Below are 16551 nucleotides of genomic sequence, written 5' to 3'. Positions count from 1 at the left end.
AAATGAAATCATAAAAATCATTTAAAATTAAATAATCACTGAAATATTAATTTCTAAATTCTATAAAATTATGAAGTAATAAAAATAATTTTAGAGATAATCAAATAAAACAGATATCTTAGTAAGACGCTGATAAATACGCGTCCCGATTGCAGATGGATTCATATAATTGCAGTTTAAGCATATTTTAATCAATCGGAAAAAAAAAAAAAATTCTCTGGCCCACACAGAAACACACATAACAGCTATAACATCTAATATCATGGCAATAATCACTTTAAATTTATAAAACACATAATATTTATTTATTTAGCATATAATATTTATATAATTTTCCCGGATATTACAGTGGTTGTGTGTGTATATGATTGTGTATATGAGAGTGTGTGTGGGCTAAAAATGTGTCTAACCCCTAAACCCTTCATCTTTGGGGGTATATATAGCCCAAAGGTAGGGTTTAGGGGTTGGTACCTCTAGATCAGGGTCGTTCGTTGTTGGAGGAGGAGGACGTCTGACTTGGGTAGATTGCATACACGTGTCTAGGCAAGGACCACCTTCAGGATGTCCCAACGGTACTCTGTCACGCGCCGTGTTTGTCTGATATGTTAGTTGTTGATAGTTGTCATCGTCGCGTGCCCACGTACCCTTCCTTGGCGGGTTGTGGAGTGTGCATGTGCATGTTGGGATCCCCCTCGGGTCTGCCCTAGCTGGGTGATCCTGGTTCTGGGCTGGATCCTGGTTCTGGGCTGGATCCTGGTTGGTAGGTGATCCAGGTCCTGGATTGGTTCTTGGCTGGAAGACGATCCTGGTCCCGGGTTGGCCCTGAGTCTGGGTCTCTCCACTTGATTTGCACTGGGTAAGGGGGTCTTGGTTCATCAGTTGAACCTGCTTCACCCTAGATCTAGGTTTGACCCTAATCAGGTTTGCTTATACCCTATCACTACCAGTAATGTGGAAATCAAATCCAGTGTTTCTTAACATGAGACCAATCTAAAAACTCAGAACGAGAACTTATATAGTGTACCGGTGTCTTGTAGCACCATTTCGGCTTGTGCATTCTGATAGCAGTGAAATTCCAGCAAGATCCAACTCTCTCGCAGCAGCAAAATATACGTTCTTGCGAGCTGGACCGTGTCACCGCCCTTATCACTATCCAACCTTGAACTGCAGTGGATGCATCCACGTTTATCTGCAGTATAGCTCTTTCATGGGTAAGAGAATCAAGCAAGGGGAATCATTGTCCGACAATATTGGTGAAGAAAATTCTAAATACAGAACAAGACTGTAGGTATTTTCTATTCTGTGGTAGCATTGGTGAATGGAGTTCTAGTTACGTCTTGATTTTAAAGATGGAATTTGACAATGATTTATTCATAGAAAGTTCAAGGCGTTTGTTTATTTGTCTTCTATGTTGCGCCCTGGTATGAGGTTCTTTCTCATTAAGTTTATCAAGTGTCTGAGATGAGAGGAGAAGCATATGATGCAAGGTTTTTTCAAGATTTTATTGTCCAGGAGCTTCCTTAAATTTAAAAAGTATACCAATATAAATCAGTCACACATAAAAGTCGGTGCGTATCCTGAAAATATGTGCTGGTGTTGACCTGGTAAAATAGGTCTGGATTCGAAAAACCGAATTGAAATTTATGAAACCGGAATCTGATCTGAGATCCGAATCATATAATCCGATAATTATCCGGAAAACCGATCCGAAAAATATCTGAACCGAAAATTTAACCGAAAATGATCCGATATAAAAGATTCGATTATAACTTGGAAACGGTTAAAACCAAATAATATATTACCTGAATAAAATATGACCCGAAATAAGTAAAATTTATATTTTAAACAATTTTTATGTTTATGATAACATACTTATTTAATCATATTCTTTTGTAAAAGTACATTATATTACATTAAAAATACTAAATCAAATAGAAAAATATTTTTTAAATCTCAAAAATTGAAAAAATAAATAAATTATGTGATCCAAAAATATCTGAACCGAATTTAATCCGAACAAATTTTGTCCGATTTTAATCGGAATTTTATCCGATTTTAATCAGAATTAGGCCAGAACCGAATCACATCCGATCTGATCCGAATGGTTTTCAAATATTTCATAATACAAAAGTAGATCCAATCTAAAATTGATCGATTCAAAACCGAACCGATTATCCGAATTTTCCGGTCTATGCTGGTTGGTGTATGTTGAGTCAACCTAATAATCCTGGGTAACTCTAATAGCCAAACAGAAAACTATGTGCTGGTGTATGTTGAAACCTATTAATTTTGTACTTGCCAAAATTAACATGGATGCAAAATCAAACAAAACAGGAAAAAGATATATGGTAATCTGCGTGTTTAACTTTTTCTTTTCTTTCTGTAGTACAGCTGGGTAGATACCAATACTTCACTGAGCATTTAACATACAAACAAAGACATTGAGGTCATGACAGAAAATCTAAAACGTTTAATTCAATCATCGCCCCAAGCATCATCCTTCATGTTTTGTCTAGAGACAATTCGCTTCCTTCTTGCTTCTTCTTGCTGTCTCAATTCTTTAGCACCAAAGCTAGAAGAGGGCACTTCAGTCCCATTACATTTGCAATTAACCTGTTGGCTGCTCTAGCTGATGTCTTGGGCCTTGGACGTGGCGGTTCCAGATCTAACACAGAAAATATGCAGCTGTTCACATAAAAATGTACCATATACTGTAATTAAATTTTCATAACAAGGAAGACATGGTTGATCTTTCCAACTAATTGAAGATCCATTAAAAAAGCATCAAACTTTTTCGAAAGGTAATTAAATCAATTATCAAGTCCTTTTAACACATAAAATAGAGGATTTATAATGAGGTAAAGTAAAAGTCACTACACACGTTTGTCTACATAAGAAAAAAGCTTAAAATAGGATATATGTATCATTTTTTATTGATGGCTCATAATATTCTAAATTCAAAATTTCAATTACGTTCTTCATGACAGATTGGTCATAAACAGCTCAGTTAAAAAGTTTAATAATTTGATGCATACAAATGTAGATGATGAAGCATTTTGACTGAAACAGGAAATTACAACTTAATGACAACCATGATTTCTTCATCCCTTTTGAGCAGGACCTTATGTATGCACATGTCAATCATTATAAGTTCACCCGAGAGTCGGGAAAAGATAAGCTATGGCGCTACATATAAATCTTTGTTCATTTGTTTAAAGTCTTCAAGAGCACGCAAAGTATACCATTATTAGGAAAGAATTATTTAATTTTAAACAAGCAATTTCAAGTATTACCTTTGGGTGATATTGAGCTCAAAAGATCATCATTGTTGTCAAGTATATGCACTTTAAACGAACATTCAAGGGAGTTGCATGCCTCGTGAGCTGCATATTAAATTAAGAATATAGATAACTTAAGCTTAAACTCGGAATCTCAATAAAATTTGCGACTAGTCCACTTAGAGATAAGAAAATTCTAAAAAATAAATCAAGGAATTTTTTGGTTAGCATTAATGGATGTAGAAAGTTACCTGGTTGGCTTCATTCATTTCAGGTGTAGTAGTTGCTGCCTTTCAGAGATATCATTTATCAATTATCATTTATACTGGCCACTATTATTAGACTCGTATTGGAATCAGTTTACTAGAAATAAATGTCTGAGAAGAAATTGAGAATGAATACATTGGATCAAAGGACTGCAATTGTTGTGGAGTTGATTTACGGGTTGTCAAGTTCCATTGTGCAAAATTGTGGACAACCTAATTGAGATGGATAAATACTTCCTGAACAAATGCACTAAATTCCGGTTATAATTTTTATCACTAAAGAGTAAAACTTGGTGGTTCATGATACTTGAAAACTCGGGGCCCTTTTTTTAACAAGATAATGAAACTGAAAGAGCTACTATTGATTATTCGTTCATTAAATTTGTTTGTTTTAGATTTTTTATCAGACCGAATACACAGCAAAATGCTAATATTATCACCTATTCTACAAATAATAACATTGTCATATGGTTATTCATATGTAACAGGAAAGCTGACATCTGAGTTAGTTCTAGGACCTATTCTTTATAGTACTCTTGATTGACGGGAAGCACAACTAATCTATCTACATATACTTGGCCTTTCAGAAACATTTAAAGTATTTTTTTCTTAAATTTTCACCTTTTTTAATTTTATTTAATATTTTTCTGTACTTTATAGCATCTTCATTTGTCATTTATTACACCTCTTAAATATATATTATATTTACTTTATTTTATTTACATAAAATTTATAAAACTTTACTTGACCATTTTAGTTATAATTTCAACATAAATACTGATTATCTATACAAAGAAGATTATTTTTAGGTAAAAATGACGGCTCAAATTATTTTGTTGTGTCATTTTTATTTTTATGTTGCCTTTATTTTCCATTGGTTATCAATAATTTGTTATCTTATTTTTTGTTTACATTAAATAAATACACACATATATAATCATTGTTCCATAATCAACGATGTACTTGCATACTTAAATGTTACTCTGAAGTAAATTATTAACATATGAATAGTACGGACATATGAATAGTACGGACACATTTATAATCTTGATAATGAAGGTAATCAGTAACAACTATCCATACAAGACAAATAAAAATATCAGATCATTACCTATTGATGGTGTTCCAAACACTGCAAGAGCGACAGTATCATTTACCCAGCGGATTGCAACGCGATCTTTGAAGGCTTCCAACAGCTTCTCGAGGTCAGTTGTCCTGGTACTTGGTGGAAAATCGGCCAGAACAAGAACATGACGCGTGCCATATCTTACTGTAATAATGAAGGACTAAAATTAGACCTTCATGAACTGAACAGCATTACAACGTTAAAAAAAATAACAACTAATACGTAGTCTTCCTTATGTTCTTAGAGATGTTAATATTCTGGATGGATCCCAATGAGCAAAACAGGGATTTTCTATTCTATTACAGTTTTGGTTATATTATTCTTCCACTCTTTATGAAAAATACAAAAAGGCCAAACAAGCAGGACCCTCCAACCAACCCAAGCTCACTAGCTGATATGATGCTAACATAAAGATAGGCAGAACAGTGCAAAACAGGAAAGCAGAAAACTAAATGCAAATAAAGAAAACTGCACGCAAAATAGGAAAAAAGGGGTCCCAGTCTGTCCAACTAATCAACCGACTTGCCTTAAAACTTCAAGTCGACCTATCCAGTCAGTCCTAAAGGAAAGACTGCTCAACTAGTCACTGACTACTCGAATGCCGCAACAACGATTCTAACTTCACAATCGAAACGATTCTAACTTCACAATCGAAAGTTCTAAAAATTCAAACAGATAGCAATACCAGATATGTCTGAATATATTTAATTAAAACCCGAACAGAATACTAACTTTTGCATCTACAGACGTCAATGACACAGAGCAGTTACATATTACATACGTGTATATGCATCTTTCTTTCTCATCAAGAACTGATACGATACATTGCAGCCAAGACAACACAATCATACAAGAATATAAAACGGCGTAAAACAGTGGGAAAAAATGACAAAGATGGACTTTTAGGAAGACAAGTTTAGATGAGGTGGACTAAAAATCAATGGCAAGATAAATATAATCATGACTTACAATTTCTTATTTCGGTGTCTTGTGACCCATGAGAAATGTCTTGTGAATCATCAGTCCCAACTTCGTCTTCTGAGATATCATTAGCAGGGTCATCAAATTGTTGATCACTATACAATCCTTGCTTCTTGTATGCAAATGTTCCTCTCCCGCGGCGCTTAATGATATGAGTTTCTTTATCTTTCAGTGAGATATTCGATACATCTGGTGTGTCTTGTGTAGATAACAATTCCTCAGGTGCCCGATCAGCTACTGCTTCCCAGTCTGCATATTACAGATAATCAGTCTTTTGATAAATGAGCATTGGCAAAGGGGAGAGTTTCAACAGAGTGACAACACGTGATAATAGACCATCAAGTCAAGAATGTCGGATCATAGGAGTTATAACCTTGATACAGCAACGAGTCAAGTTTTACACTCCATATGGTTGAAAGAAATTAACTTGGGTAGGAACCGAATGAAATTTATACCACCACGTGACAGAAAATTAATAATAATTATTCCTTCATCAGTCCATCCATACAAATTTAAACTAGGGCTCAATATCAACAATTTGAGGATTCACATTTATTTCTCCTTACTCATTTTTCCACAAACCTCGTCAAAGAAAATTTGTGCTCTAATCTTCTTTATTTTTTCTAATTACACCGTTATCTTCCACCATAATATTTATTCACAAATTTTCTATTTCATGTTATTCCGACCTCATTTCCCTTTCTTCCAACCAAATGGAACATTATGGATTAACTCAGATTCTTTATATTACTCAACACATTGCAATTATTTACAGATGCATACCATCATCAGAGCATCCACCCTTGGGTGAATTATCATCTAGTAACTTTGAAGATATGCTGACAATCCCTGCAAAAAACAAGTCACCACCTGTATTTGTTAAAAGGCAACGCCAACAAAATAAGAAAGAACATGCCACTCTGAAACTAATCATATCCTTAGTCGGTATAAGTAAATAACTTAATTTGCAACTTAATCCTGCATGTGTCTCCATTTCTCATATATAATAGATAATAAAAAACAAGACTTCAACTCACCATTTTCCACGATTTTCTCATTAGTTGAAGCCTCATTACGTGAAACATGACATTCCTTCGATTTATGCACTGCCTTTGAATCACTAAAATGAACAAAAATTCAACACTGAAGAAGTTAACAACATCCTTTCCTGTATAAAATGCTAATAAATTTCATAAAAATTAAAACCTTTAAAACACTACATACAATCAGAATCCAGTCATGAACATAAAGGAAAAAACAAAACCGGATGTAGGAAAAACATGTATTAAACATGTACTCTGCATTTGATTAGCACGTACAGCATTAGCTCTTCGTCTTTGCTTCTTAAAAAATGCATAACCATTATATCAACAGTGGCCCATAACTCGTCAAGCATGCACTAATTAGCGGCAAAAACAATAGTGTACTACATGTGAAGATCACTTTGTATTGACCAACATATAACCAGATTTGTACCGTCACATATACACTTGCAACTCCACGAATTAGGTTTTCTAGATGTACTTTATGCCGAATCTATTTGAGGCAGGTGGAGAATATTGTAATGTAGAATCAACCCCATCCATATCAAGAGGAACATGTGGAATTAATCCGGTAGATTGTTCCCCAGATAACAAGTTGAGATGAAATACATGGACAAGAATGAAGAAAAACTACACAGGAGTGAGGGCCAATGGTAGTGGTTAGAGTTGGTAAATGATCCCAACTTACTTTACAAAAAAAATTCCAATGTTCAACATCTGTCAGGATTGACATATATTAGTATTAGTTTGGGATATTAAGTAGTTAGTAGTGAGTATTGAGGCAATTATGTCTTTTAAGAAGTAGTTAGTTACAAGTTAGTAGAGTCTATAAATAGATCTATCAGTTGTAATATCAGATTATTAATTGATATATGAAAATGGAATTTCATTCCAGCACTCTCTCTCTCTCTCTAACTGCTTTCTCTCTCTAAAATTCTGGCTTGTTCTACAAGCATTCTCTTCTCATCTTAAATCTGATCTAATCTCTTCTATTTCTCATCTTATTTGTTCTGTTTCTCACCTACATTTCTGCTTAATCTATACTGTTTCATTGCTATTTAGCTGTTATCTTACTTGTTAATTCAGAAAATACCAAAAATAGACACAAATTAGGTCAGAATCTCACTTGATACTGACAACATCACATTGCACATGTGCCATGAGTTGTGAGATTAAAAAAGCTACAATTTCTGACCCCGAAAGTGTATACAAGTTTTTCCAAATCATGCTAATATTAAATCCATTTTTGACTCTAGCATGGCATGAGATAGGAGCCAAATGATGAGTACATGATAGTCAAAAAATCATGCTAATATTAAATCCATTTTTGACTCTAGCATGGCATGAGATAGGAGCCAAATGATGAGTACATGATAGTCAAATGTACATGTTTTCCCCTTGTTCAATTATGTTCATCCCATTCTGTTTCTTTACAAATATTTGTTTATTTTTCCAAGGCTCTCCGAGAGACAGTCTATATGGCCTCTCAAGTAATATTTCAGCTAAACTGGAACATAATAGTGCTTTAAGAAACACTTAGTGGCTCCTCGTAGCCTATTTTAACTCTTTTCTTCATTTTGTAGTAAAATATTCCATGCCTTCTTCCTCGCAAAAATTGCTCTCACTGCACTGTACCACAATATGTGGTAAAAATTATACAGTGTGGTCACAGTTTGTTCACTGTACTGGAATAAAATATTAAAGAATTTGATTCATATGTATGAAGAATAAATAACATCTTATAGGCTTATTATGTTGTACTTGTACGGAAGCCTTGTAGCCAGTAAGCTAATCACCCTCCTAATGTAATAAGTATTATATGACCATCGTGATAGTTTAATGTATTAAAAACAAGACTTTATGAGTCCGTGCAGATGCATAATTCATCATTTCATTGTAAATCTGTAACAAATGATATGACAAACTGACCATCGTGATAGTGTAATTGTATAAAAAAAACAAGATTTTATGAGTCCTTGCAGATGCATCATTCATTATTCATTGTAACGTTGTAAGAAATGATATGAAAAACTATGTATGCCCCAACAAGGAAGGGTGGGTAGCCATAATTAATAACTTATACACCAATTGTGTAAACAACCAGCACCGCACGTCCGAACCACATATTTTTCTGTGTAGTTCGAGTCATACACCGCAGATATCATTATCATTAAAAGAATCTAACGAATTAATGAAACAACATATGAGGGTTGGTTTGCGCCCTAAATTCCTCTCTCCCTACCTTAAAAGAATCTAATCATATATCATTATCACAGTAATAAAATATAATATTAACAAGTACAAGTAGTGTTATTCGAGTTATCACACAACTAAGGCAACCACATTGTTTACATATGTTGGACAAACTTGGTATTTTAGACTAAGTTGTGAATCATTTTGAGACTCTATATGAGTGAGACACATTATGTGTTAGTGGTGTGTATTTATTGGAACGTATTCTCCTCTTCGAGGGGATTCCAACGCATATTTACACGCTCAAAATGAGTAAAAGGTGAATGAGAACTGATGTTCCAAAGTTTTACCTTTTAATATGAAAAGTGGTTTTGTACCACATCGAGAGTAGCACAAACCTATTCCTTAGTTTTTCTTATAAATACCATGTACCACATCGAAAAGAAAAACAAGTCCTTTCAAGCCTCTCTTTATAAATAGAGTCTTATGGCATCAGTTTTATGAAGTCAAGGGAATAAGAGTCATCTCTTTCATTCTCGGTCTCTTTAGTCTTAAATTTTTCCAATATTCCGGTGATAGTTCTTGGGCTTAGTTCAAGTTCGCTGAGAGTGTATTCGATATATCGATTATACTGGTATCTCGTTTATCCTGGGAGGCTATCGACTCGCACATACGGTGAGAGGCGAAATAGCTTTAAGGAGACAGTTTCAACTGGACTCGAGGATCTCCATTTGGTTATATCTTTTCTTTCTCTGTTTGATTTCGTTTACTCACGCACACACTTATTTGATTTATATGTATTAATCGCAGATTGTATTCACAATCTTAAAGCTATTTTATTTTATACATCTGTGACTGATACATCTGTATCTGCTTGTTTTGTTGAGTAACAGATCGATGGAGAACCAAACTGTGAACGATCCGATGAACATGACAGCTGATCCCAACGCACAGATCACTGGATCTGATGGGGTTCACCAGCAGCCGATTAACCCTAACGCACGGATCGTACGATCTGATGGGGTCAAACGCCTGTTGGACATGTGCCTTCGGGACATGTGCCTGTGGGACACACTGTCATTGGACAGTTTAGTGTTCCTCTTGGACAGATATCAGCAGGATTCACTCCTCCGATCATACCTGCGGTGCCTACTGGTGTGCATACACCTGTAGTACAGACGCACGTACCATCTGTTCCACTTGTGGTGCCTGCTGCACCTGTTATGCCAACTGTGCCTGCTGCACATGCTGAAAAACCTGAGAAGTTCAACGGAACGAACTTCAAACGTTGGCAACAAAAGATGCACTTTTATCTGACCACGTTGCATATGGATCGCTTCCTTAAGGAAGAACCACCGTTGCTCACTGCTGAGAGTAACATGCAGACTGTGTATGCTGCTGATGCTTGGAAGCACTCCGGCTACATCTGTCGGAACTATGTGTTAAATTGTTTGTCTGACTCGTTGTATAACGTATACAGCGCGAAGCCAACAGCTAAGGTCTTATGGGAGTCACTTGACTATAAGTATAAAACCGAGGACGCTGGGGCAAAGAAGTGGATTGTTGGCTGCTTTCTTGATTATAAGATGGCAGACTCTAAGATTGTGGTCAGTCAGGTGCAGGAACTGCAGGTGATCATTCATGACATTCATGCTGAGGGAATGGTCATAAGTGAGTCTTTCCAAGTTGCTGCTGTTATTGAAAAGCTTCCACCTGGATGGAAAGATTTCAAGAACTACCTTAACCACAAGCGAAAGGAGATGTCTATGGAGGATCTTATTGTTAGACTTCGAATTAAAGAAGACAACAGAGGGTCCAAGAAGAAAGTTAATGTTGTCACTGAGAAGGCAAACATGGTGGAGCATGCTCAAAGCTCCAAGCCCAAGAAGACTAATTCTAGTAAAGGGGTAAAGCTGGCACCCAAAGGAGGGATTTCGAAGTCAAAATTTCAGGGGAAGTGCTACAACTGTGATAAAGTTGGTCATAGGTCTTCTGACTGCAAGAAGCCCAAGAAGCCCAACAAGAAGAAAGAAGCAAACATGGTAGAGAATATCTCCAAGGAGATGGTGATATAGACCTTTGTGCTACGGTCTCTAAAGTGAACCTGGTCGGTTCTAATCCACGTGAATGGTGGATTGATACTGGTGCTACTAGGCATGTTTGCTCAGACAAGGCGATTTTCTCTAGCCTCAAAGTTTCCGATGCTGGCGAGAAGCTCTACATGGGCAATTCAGCAACTTCTACCATTGAGGGTGAAGGCACGGTGATCCTGAAGATGACCTCTGGGAAGAATCTGACTTTGAAGAATGTACTTTATGTGCCTGATATTCGCAAGAACCTTGTGTCTGGTTCTCTATTGAGTAAGCATGGCTTTCGCATTATAATAGAGTCAGATAAAGTTATTTTGTCTAAGAGTGGTATGTTTGTAGGCAAATGTTATTTAACCGATGGGCTTTTTAAGCTCAATGTAATGTCCGTTAAGGACGATAATGAAATGAAGAATTCTTCTGCTTACTTGCTTGAGTCTCCTAATTTATGGCATGCTAGATTAGGACAGGTAAATTATGACACTTTACGACGTTTAAGTGCAAAAGAATACATACCTAAACTTACTATCGATTCAAAACATAAGTGTGAGACTTGTGTTGAGGCAAAATTAACGAGATCATCATTTAAACGTGGAAAGGAACACCAAAGTGCTAAACCTAATACATAGCGACATGTGATTTAAAATTCGCTCCAACAAGAGGAGGAAACAAGTATTTTATTACATTCATTGATGATTGTACAAAATACTGCTATGTATATTTGTTGAAAAGCAAAGACGAAGCTATAGATAAATTTAAAATCTATAAGGAAGAAGTTGAGACACAACAGACTGAGAAAATCAAAACGATACGAAGTGATCGTGAAGGTGAATATGTTGAACCATTTGGAGAATTCTGTTCACAACATGGTATAATCCATGAGGTCACTGCACCATACTCCCCTCAGTCAAATGGTGTGGCTGAAAGGAAGAATCGCACTCTGAAAGAAATGATGAGTGCGAGGTTGTTAAGCTTTGGGCTTCCACAATCAATGTGGGGAGAAGCAATCTTAAGCGCAAATAATATTTTAAATATTACGATGCGCAAGAATAAGGATGTAAGTCCTTATGAAATGTGGAAGAAAAAGAAACCAAGTTACCAACACCTGAAAGTGTGGGGATGCCTTGCAAAGGTACTGATCCCTACACCGAAGAAGGTGAAGATAGGTCCTAAGACTGTGGATTGTATCTTCATCGGATATCCTCCACACAGTACTGCATATCGGTTTTTTGTTCATGAATCCAAGATTCCTGATATTCAAAAGAATACCATTATGGAATCAAGAAATGCCTCATTCTTTGAGACGATGTTTCCCTGTAATACAGGAAACCAACAACCTACAACGTCTAAACGATCTCATGAGTCTGTAGATGACGATAATGAGAGTGACGAAAGTGAAGACGAAAATGTGGGGGTAGTGAGAAGGAGCAAAAGACAACGAACGGAGAAATCCTATGGGTCTGATTTTATGACCTATTTGCTCGAAGAAGGTGACTCAAAAACCTATAAGGAGGCGGTTACCTCACCTGATGGACCTATGTGGAAAGAGGCCATCAAGAATAAAGTTGATTCAATTATGCAGAATCATACTTGGGAACTAGTGGACTTGCCAACTGGTTGCAAACCATTAGGTAGCAAGTGGGTTTTCAAGAAGTTGTAAACTGATGGCACTATTGATAAGTATAAGGCCAGACTTGTGATTAAAGGATACAAGCAACAAAAAGGCCTTGATTATTTTGATACATATTCTCCTGTAACGAGAATAACGTCCATAAGGATGATTTTTGCTATTGCTGCAATGCGTAATCTAACTGTACATCAAATGGATGTGAAAACAGCTTTCCTAAATGGGGACATAGATGAGGAAATCTATTTGGAACAACCCGAAGGGTTTTTTGTCCCAGGACAAGAAAGGAAAGTTTGTAGATTGGTGAAATCATTGTATGGTTCAGCAAGCGCCTATGAAATGGCATGAAAAAATTGACGAGGTCGTGCTGGCTAATGGCTTCAAAATCAATGAATGTGATAGATGTGCCTATTACAAGGATAACGAGAGTGGCTATGTCATGATGACGCTATATGTAGATGATCTACTTAATGCCGGAAGCAATGATAAAGTGATCAAATCTACCAAGGACATGTTGAAATCAAGATTCGACATGAAAGACATGGGACTAGCAAATGTAATTCTGGGAATTCAAATTTCTAGAACATCAGAGGGTCTCGCATTAAGTCAACCACATTATGTTGACAAGATCCTTGAGAAGTTTCTTAAGGATGACTTTGAGAAAGCTAGGACACTTGTGGATATGACTTTGCACCTATCCAAGAACAAAGGTGTAGCTGTTTCCCAATTGGAATACTCGAGGATAATTGGTAGTCCGATGTACCTCATGAGTTGTACAAGACCAGACATTGCATACTCAATTAGCAAGTTGAGTAGGTTTACGAGTAATCCGGGAGCTGATCACTGGAAAGCGATCATAAGGGTACTAAGGTACTTGAGGGGAACTCGAGACTATGGACTGCACTATGGCAGATACCCAACAGTATTAGAAGAATATACTAACGCAAATTGGATATCTAGCAAGAAAGCACTTAAGTCTACGAGCGGCTATGTGTTTACATTAGCTGGAGCGGCAATATCATGGAAATCCTCAAAACAAACGGTGATAACTCATTCCACGATGGAAACTGAGTTTGTGGCACTAGATAAATGCGCCGAAGAGGCTGAATATCTACGTCAGTTTCTGGAGGATATTCCAAGATGGCCAAAGCCTGTAACTGCAATAGGGATTCATTGTGATAGTCAATCCGCTATTGGCAGAGCACAGAGCACGATGTATAATGGAAAGTCTCGTCATATACGACGACGACACAGTTCCATTAGACAATTGATCTCAACCAGAATTATCACTATTGACTATATACCGTCAAAAGATAATATCGCGGATCTACTAACCAAAGGGTTATCAAAAGAAGTGGTTGAGAAATCATCGAGAGGGATGGGCCTTAAGCCTATTGCTTAACGGCATCATGGTGGACACCCAACCATTGCTGACTGGAGATCCCAAGAACTTGGTTCAATGGGACAACTAAATCATGATGACCAAATCACTGTGGGGGTAACCCCTGGCCTGTTCCTATGATGAGGAAACAGTGAGACCCGTAAGGTACGAGGTTCAGCTTTGAGCTTTTAATGATCTTTGATGAATAAATGGAGTTCAGGAGGGAACGCATGGAATTCAGTTGAGTAAACGCGGGTTACTCTATAAGATAAAGATCACCTATGTGGGAGAGAAGTGGGGCCGCTTCAAAGGAGAATTGCGAGGCACAATTCTTTAAAAACTCCTGCAGAACCAGGACGATGTTCCATGACCAAAATGGACATAATCATGAGAACTGAATGAGTCAGGAAAGATAGAGTGATGAGTATGTCATCGTTTACACAAACGGTCGAACAATTCAAGGACATCGCATCATACTGTCTACCAGTAAAGTCGATATACTTATTCGAGCGAAGGTTCAATGAGCATTCTCTACCTATCGTATCGTATGCTATATCTGACCGCCGGAACTATCACCAAGTCAAGCTCCGCGTATGTCTGTCTATGTGGTGCGTGCTACTGGACCATCAATCTCATTTGTGGGGGATTGTTGGACAAACTTAGTATTTTAGACCAAGTTGTGAATCATTTTGAGACTCTATATGAGTGAGACACATTATGTGTTAGTGGTGTGTATTTATTGGAACGTATTCTCCTCTTCGAGGGGATTCCAACGCATATTTACACGCTCAAAATGAGTAAAAGGTGAATGAGAACTGATGTTCCAAAGTTTTACCTTTTAATATGAAAAGTGGTTTTGTACCACATCGAGAGTAGCACAAACCTATTCCTTAGTTTTTCTTATAAATACCATGTACCACATCGAAAAGAAAAACAAGTCCTTTCAAGCCTCTCTTTATAAATAGAGTCTTAGGGCATCAATTTTATGAAGTCAAGGGAATAAGAGTCATCTTTTTCATTCTCGGTCTCTTTAGTCTTAAATTTTTCCAATATTCCGGTGATAGTTCTTGGGCTTAGTTCAAGTTCGCTGAGAGTGTATTCGATCTATCGATTATATTGGTATCTCGTTTTATCCTGGGAGGCTATCGACTCGCTCATGCGGTGAGAGGCGAAATAGCTTTAAGGAGACAGTTTCAAACTGGACTCGAGGATCTCCATTTGGTTATATCCTTTCTTTCTCTGTTTGATTTCGTTTACTCACGCACACACTTATTTGATTTATATGTATTAATCGCAGATTGTATTCACAACATACTTCCTTAAGGAGGATCCTACGAGTCCCCTCGAGACGCTCTAACTTCCGAAAAATATAACCAAACAACGACCCAACTCATAATTTCACATAAATCAAAACACACAATAAAACAACACCACAAAAATCAAGAAAACAAAAAAAAGAACTAAAAGGGGTATCTTATCTTACCATTGAGCTTGATGAGACAATTGGTGTTGAATGGTGAGTGCACGAGATTGAGCATGATCAGCTTTAAGAGACAAGCCTTTTGTAGAGTAGAGTTTGGACAAGTCAAAAAGAAGAGTGGATAATTTAGACAAGTCAGATTGAATTTCAAGATTAGAAATGAGGGTTTCAAGAAAAGAAATAGCTTTGTCTGTTTGGTCAGCAAGGACAAGATCTTCCACAGTTTCACTCCAGTTTGTAACATCGTTGTTGTTGCCGCCGCCGTCCATTACTAGTGCCGCAATTTTGAGGTCTTGTTTGGGACTACGAATTTTATTTTTTTATGCGAGTTCGGGTGACCATTTCTACGGGAACAAAATTCCTAAGTTTTTATTTATACTCACTTTACAATCCGGATTCTATTAACGAATCTTCATTAATATTTTTATAATATTTTAAATTATAATAAATTTTTTTAATTAAAATTAAATTGTACATAATTGATAAAATTTGAATCATTAATCTTAATAATATGATTATAAATAATAATATTAATATTTGTTGTTGGCGGTGTTCGAACCTAAAACTTGAATAGCATATAAATAATAATATAAATATTTGTTGTAGTCGGGGTTCGAACCTGAGAAATTGATTAGTGTAAAATAATAATATAAATTTTTGTTGTTGGCGTATTCGAACCTAGAAACTTGAGTATTGTATATATTTTTTTAGTATTTTGATCTAACGGTCATGATCATTTGATTAAAAAGATCTGACAACTATAGATAGGGATAACCAAACCAACAAAAAAACATTTTAAATTATACTCCATTCCGGTTATTATAGTTAAATAATATATAATTGATGAAATTTGGACCATTAACCTTATTAGTATATTTATAAAGAAATAATATTAATATTTGTTATTGACGGGATTCGAACTTGAGATTTGGATAATATATAAATTATAATATAAATATTTGTTTTTGGAGGGGTTCGAACCTGGGACTTCGAGTATTGTAAAATAATAGTATATATATTTGTTGTTGGTGGGATTCAAACCTAGAAACTTGAAACTTGAGTAGTGTATATTATTTTAGTATTTGGATC

General features: G+C 36.2%; 1 protein-coding gene across 1 annotated transcript; it reads right to left on the bottom strand.

The window, feature by feature from the left end:
- Window positions 1–2321: 2321 nt before the first annotated feature.
- On the bottom strand, window positions 2322–15794 carry LOC141712616 (uncharacterized). Its single transcript, XM_074515621.1, has 7 exons — window positions 15466–15794; window positions 6689–6771; window positions 6435–6500; window positions 5640–5900; window positions 4656–4814; window positions 3294–3383; window positions 2322–2665 (listed from the first exon to the last, which is right to left on the bottom strand). Exons 1-7 carry the CDS (start codon window positions 15729–15731, stop codon window positions 2553–2555), a joined length of 1038 nt encoding a protein of 345 aa, XP_074371722.1. The 5' UTR covers window positions 15732–15794; the 3' UTR covers window positions 2322–2552.
- Between the last annotated feature and the right edge of the window lie 757 nt (window positions 15795–16551).

This window comes from Apium graveolens, chromosome 3 (assembly GCF_009905375.1).
Source record: "Apium graveolens cultivar Ventura chromosome 3, ASM990537v1, whole genome shotgun sequence".
NCBI lineage: Eukaryota > Viridiplantae > Streptophyta > Magnoliopsida > Apiales > Apiaceae > Apium > Apium graveolens.
The sequence above is the reverse complement of the archived record's forward strand: the minus strand, read 5'-3'. Positions and strand labels throughout refer to the sequence as shown.

Coding starts and splice junctions, on each gene's coding strand:
- LOC141712616 (XM_074515621.1), bottom strand. CDS start 15,731: ATGGACGGCGGCGGCAACAACAACGATGTTACAAACTGGAGTGAAACT. Junction 6,501..6,688: donor TGAGAAAATCGTGGAAAATG/GTGAGTTGAAGT, acceptor TGTTTTTTGCAG/GGATTGTCAGCATATCTTCA. Junction 3,384..4,655: donor GTTTGGAACACCATCAATAG/GTAATGATCTGA, acceptor TTTAATATGCAG/CTCACGAGGCATGCAACTCC.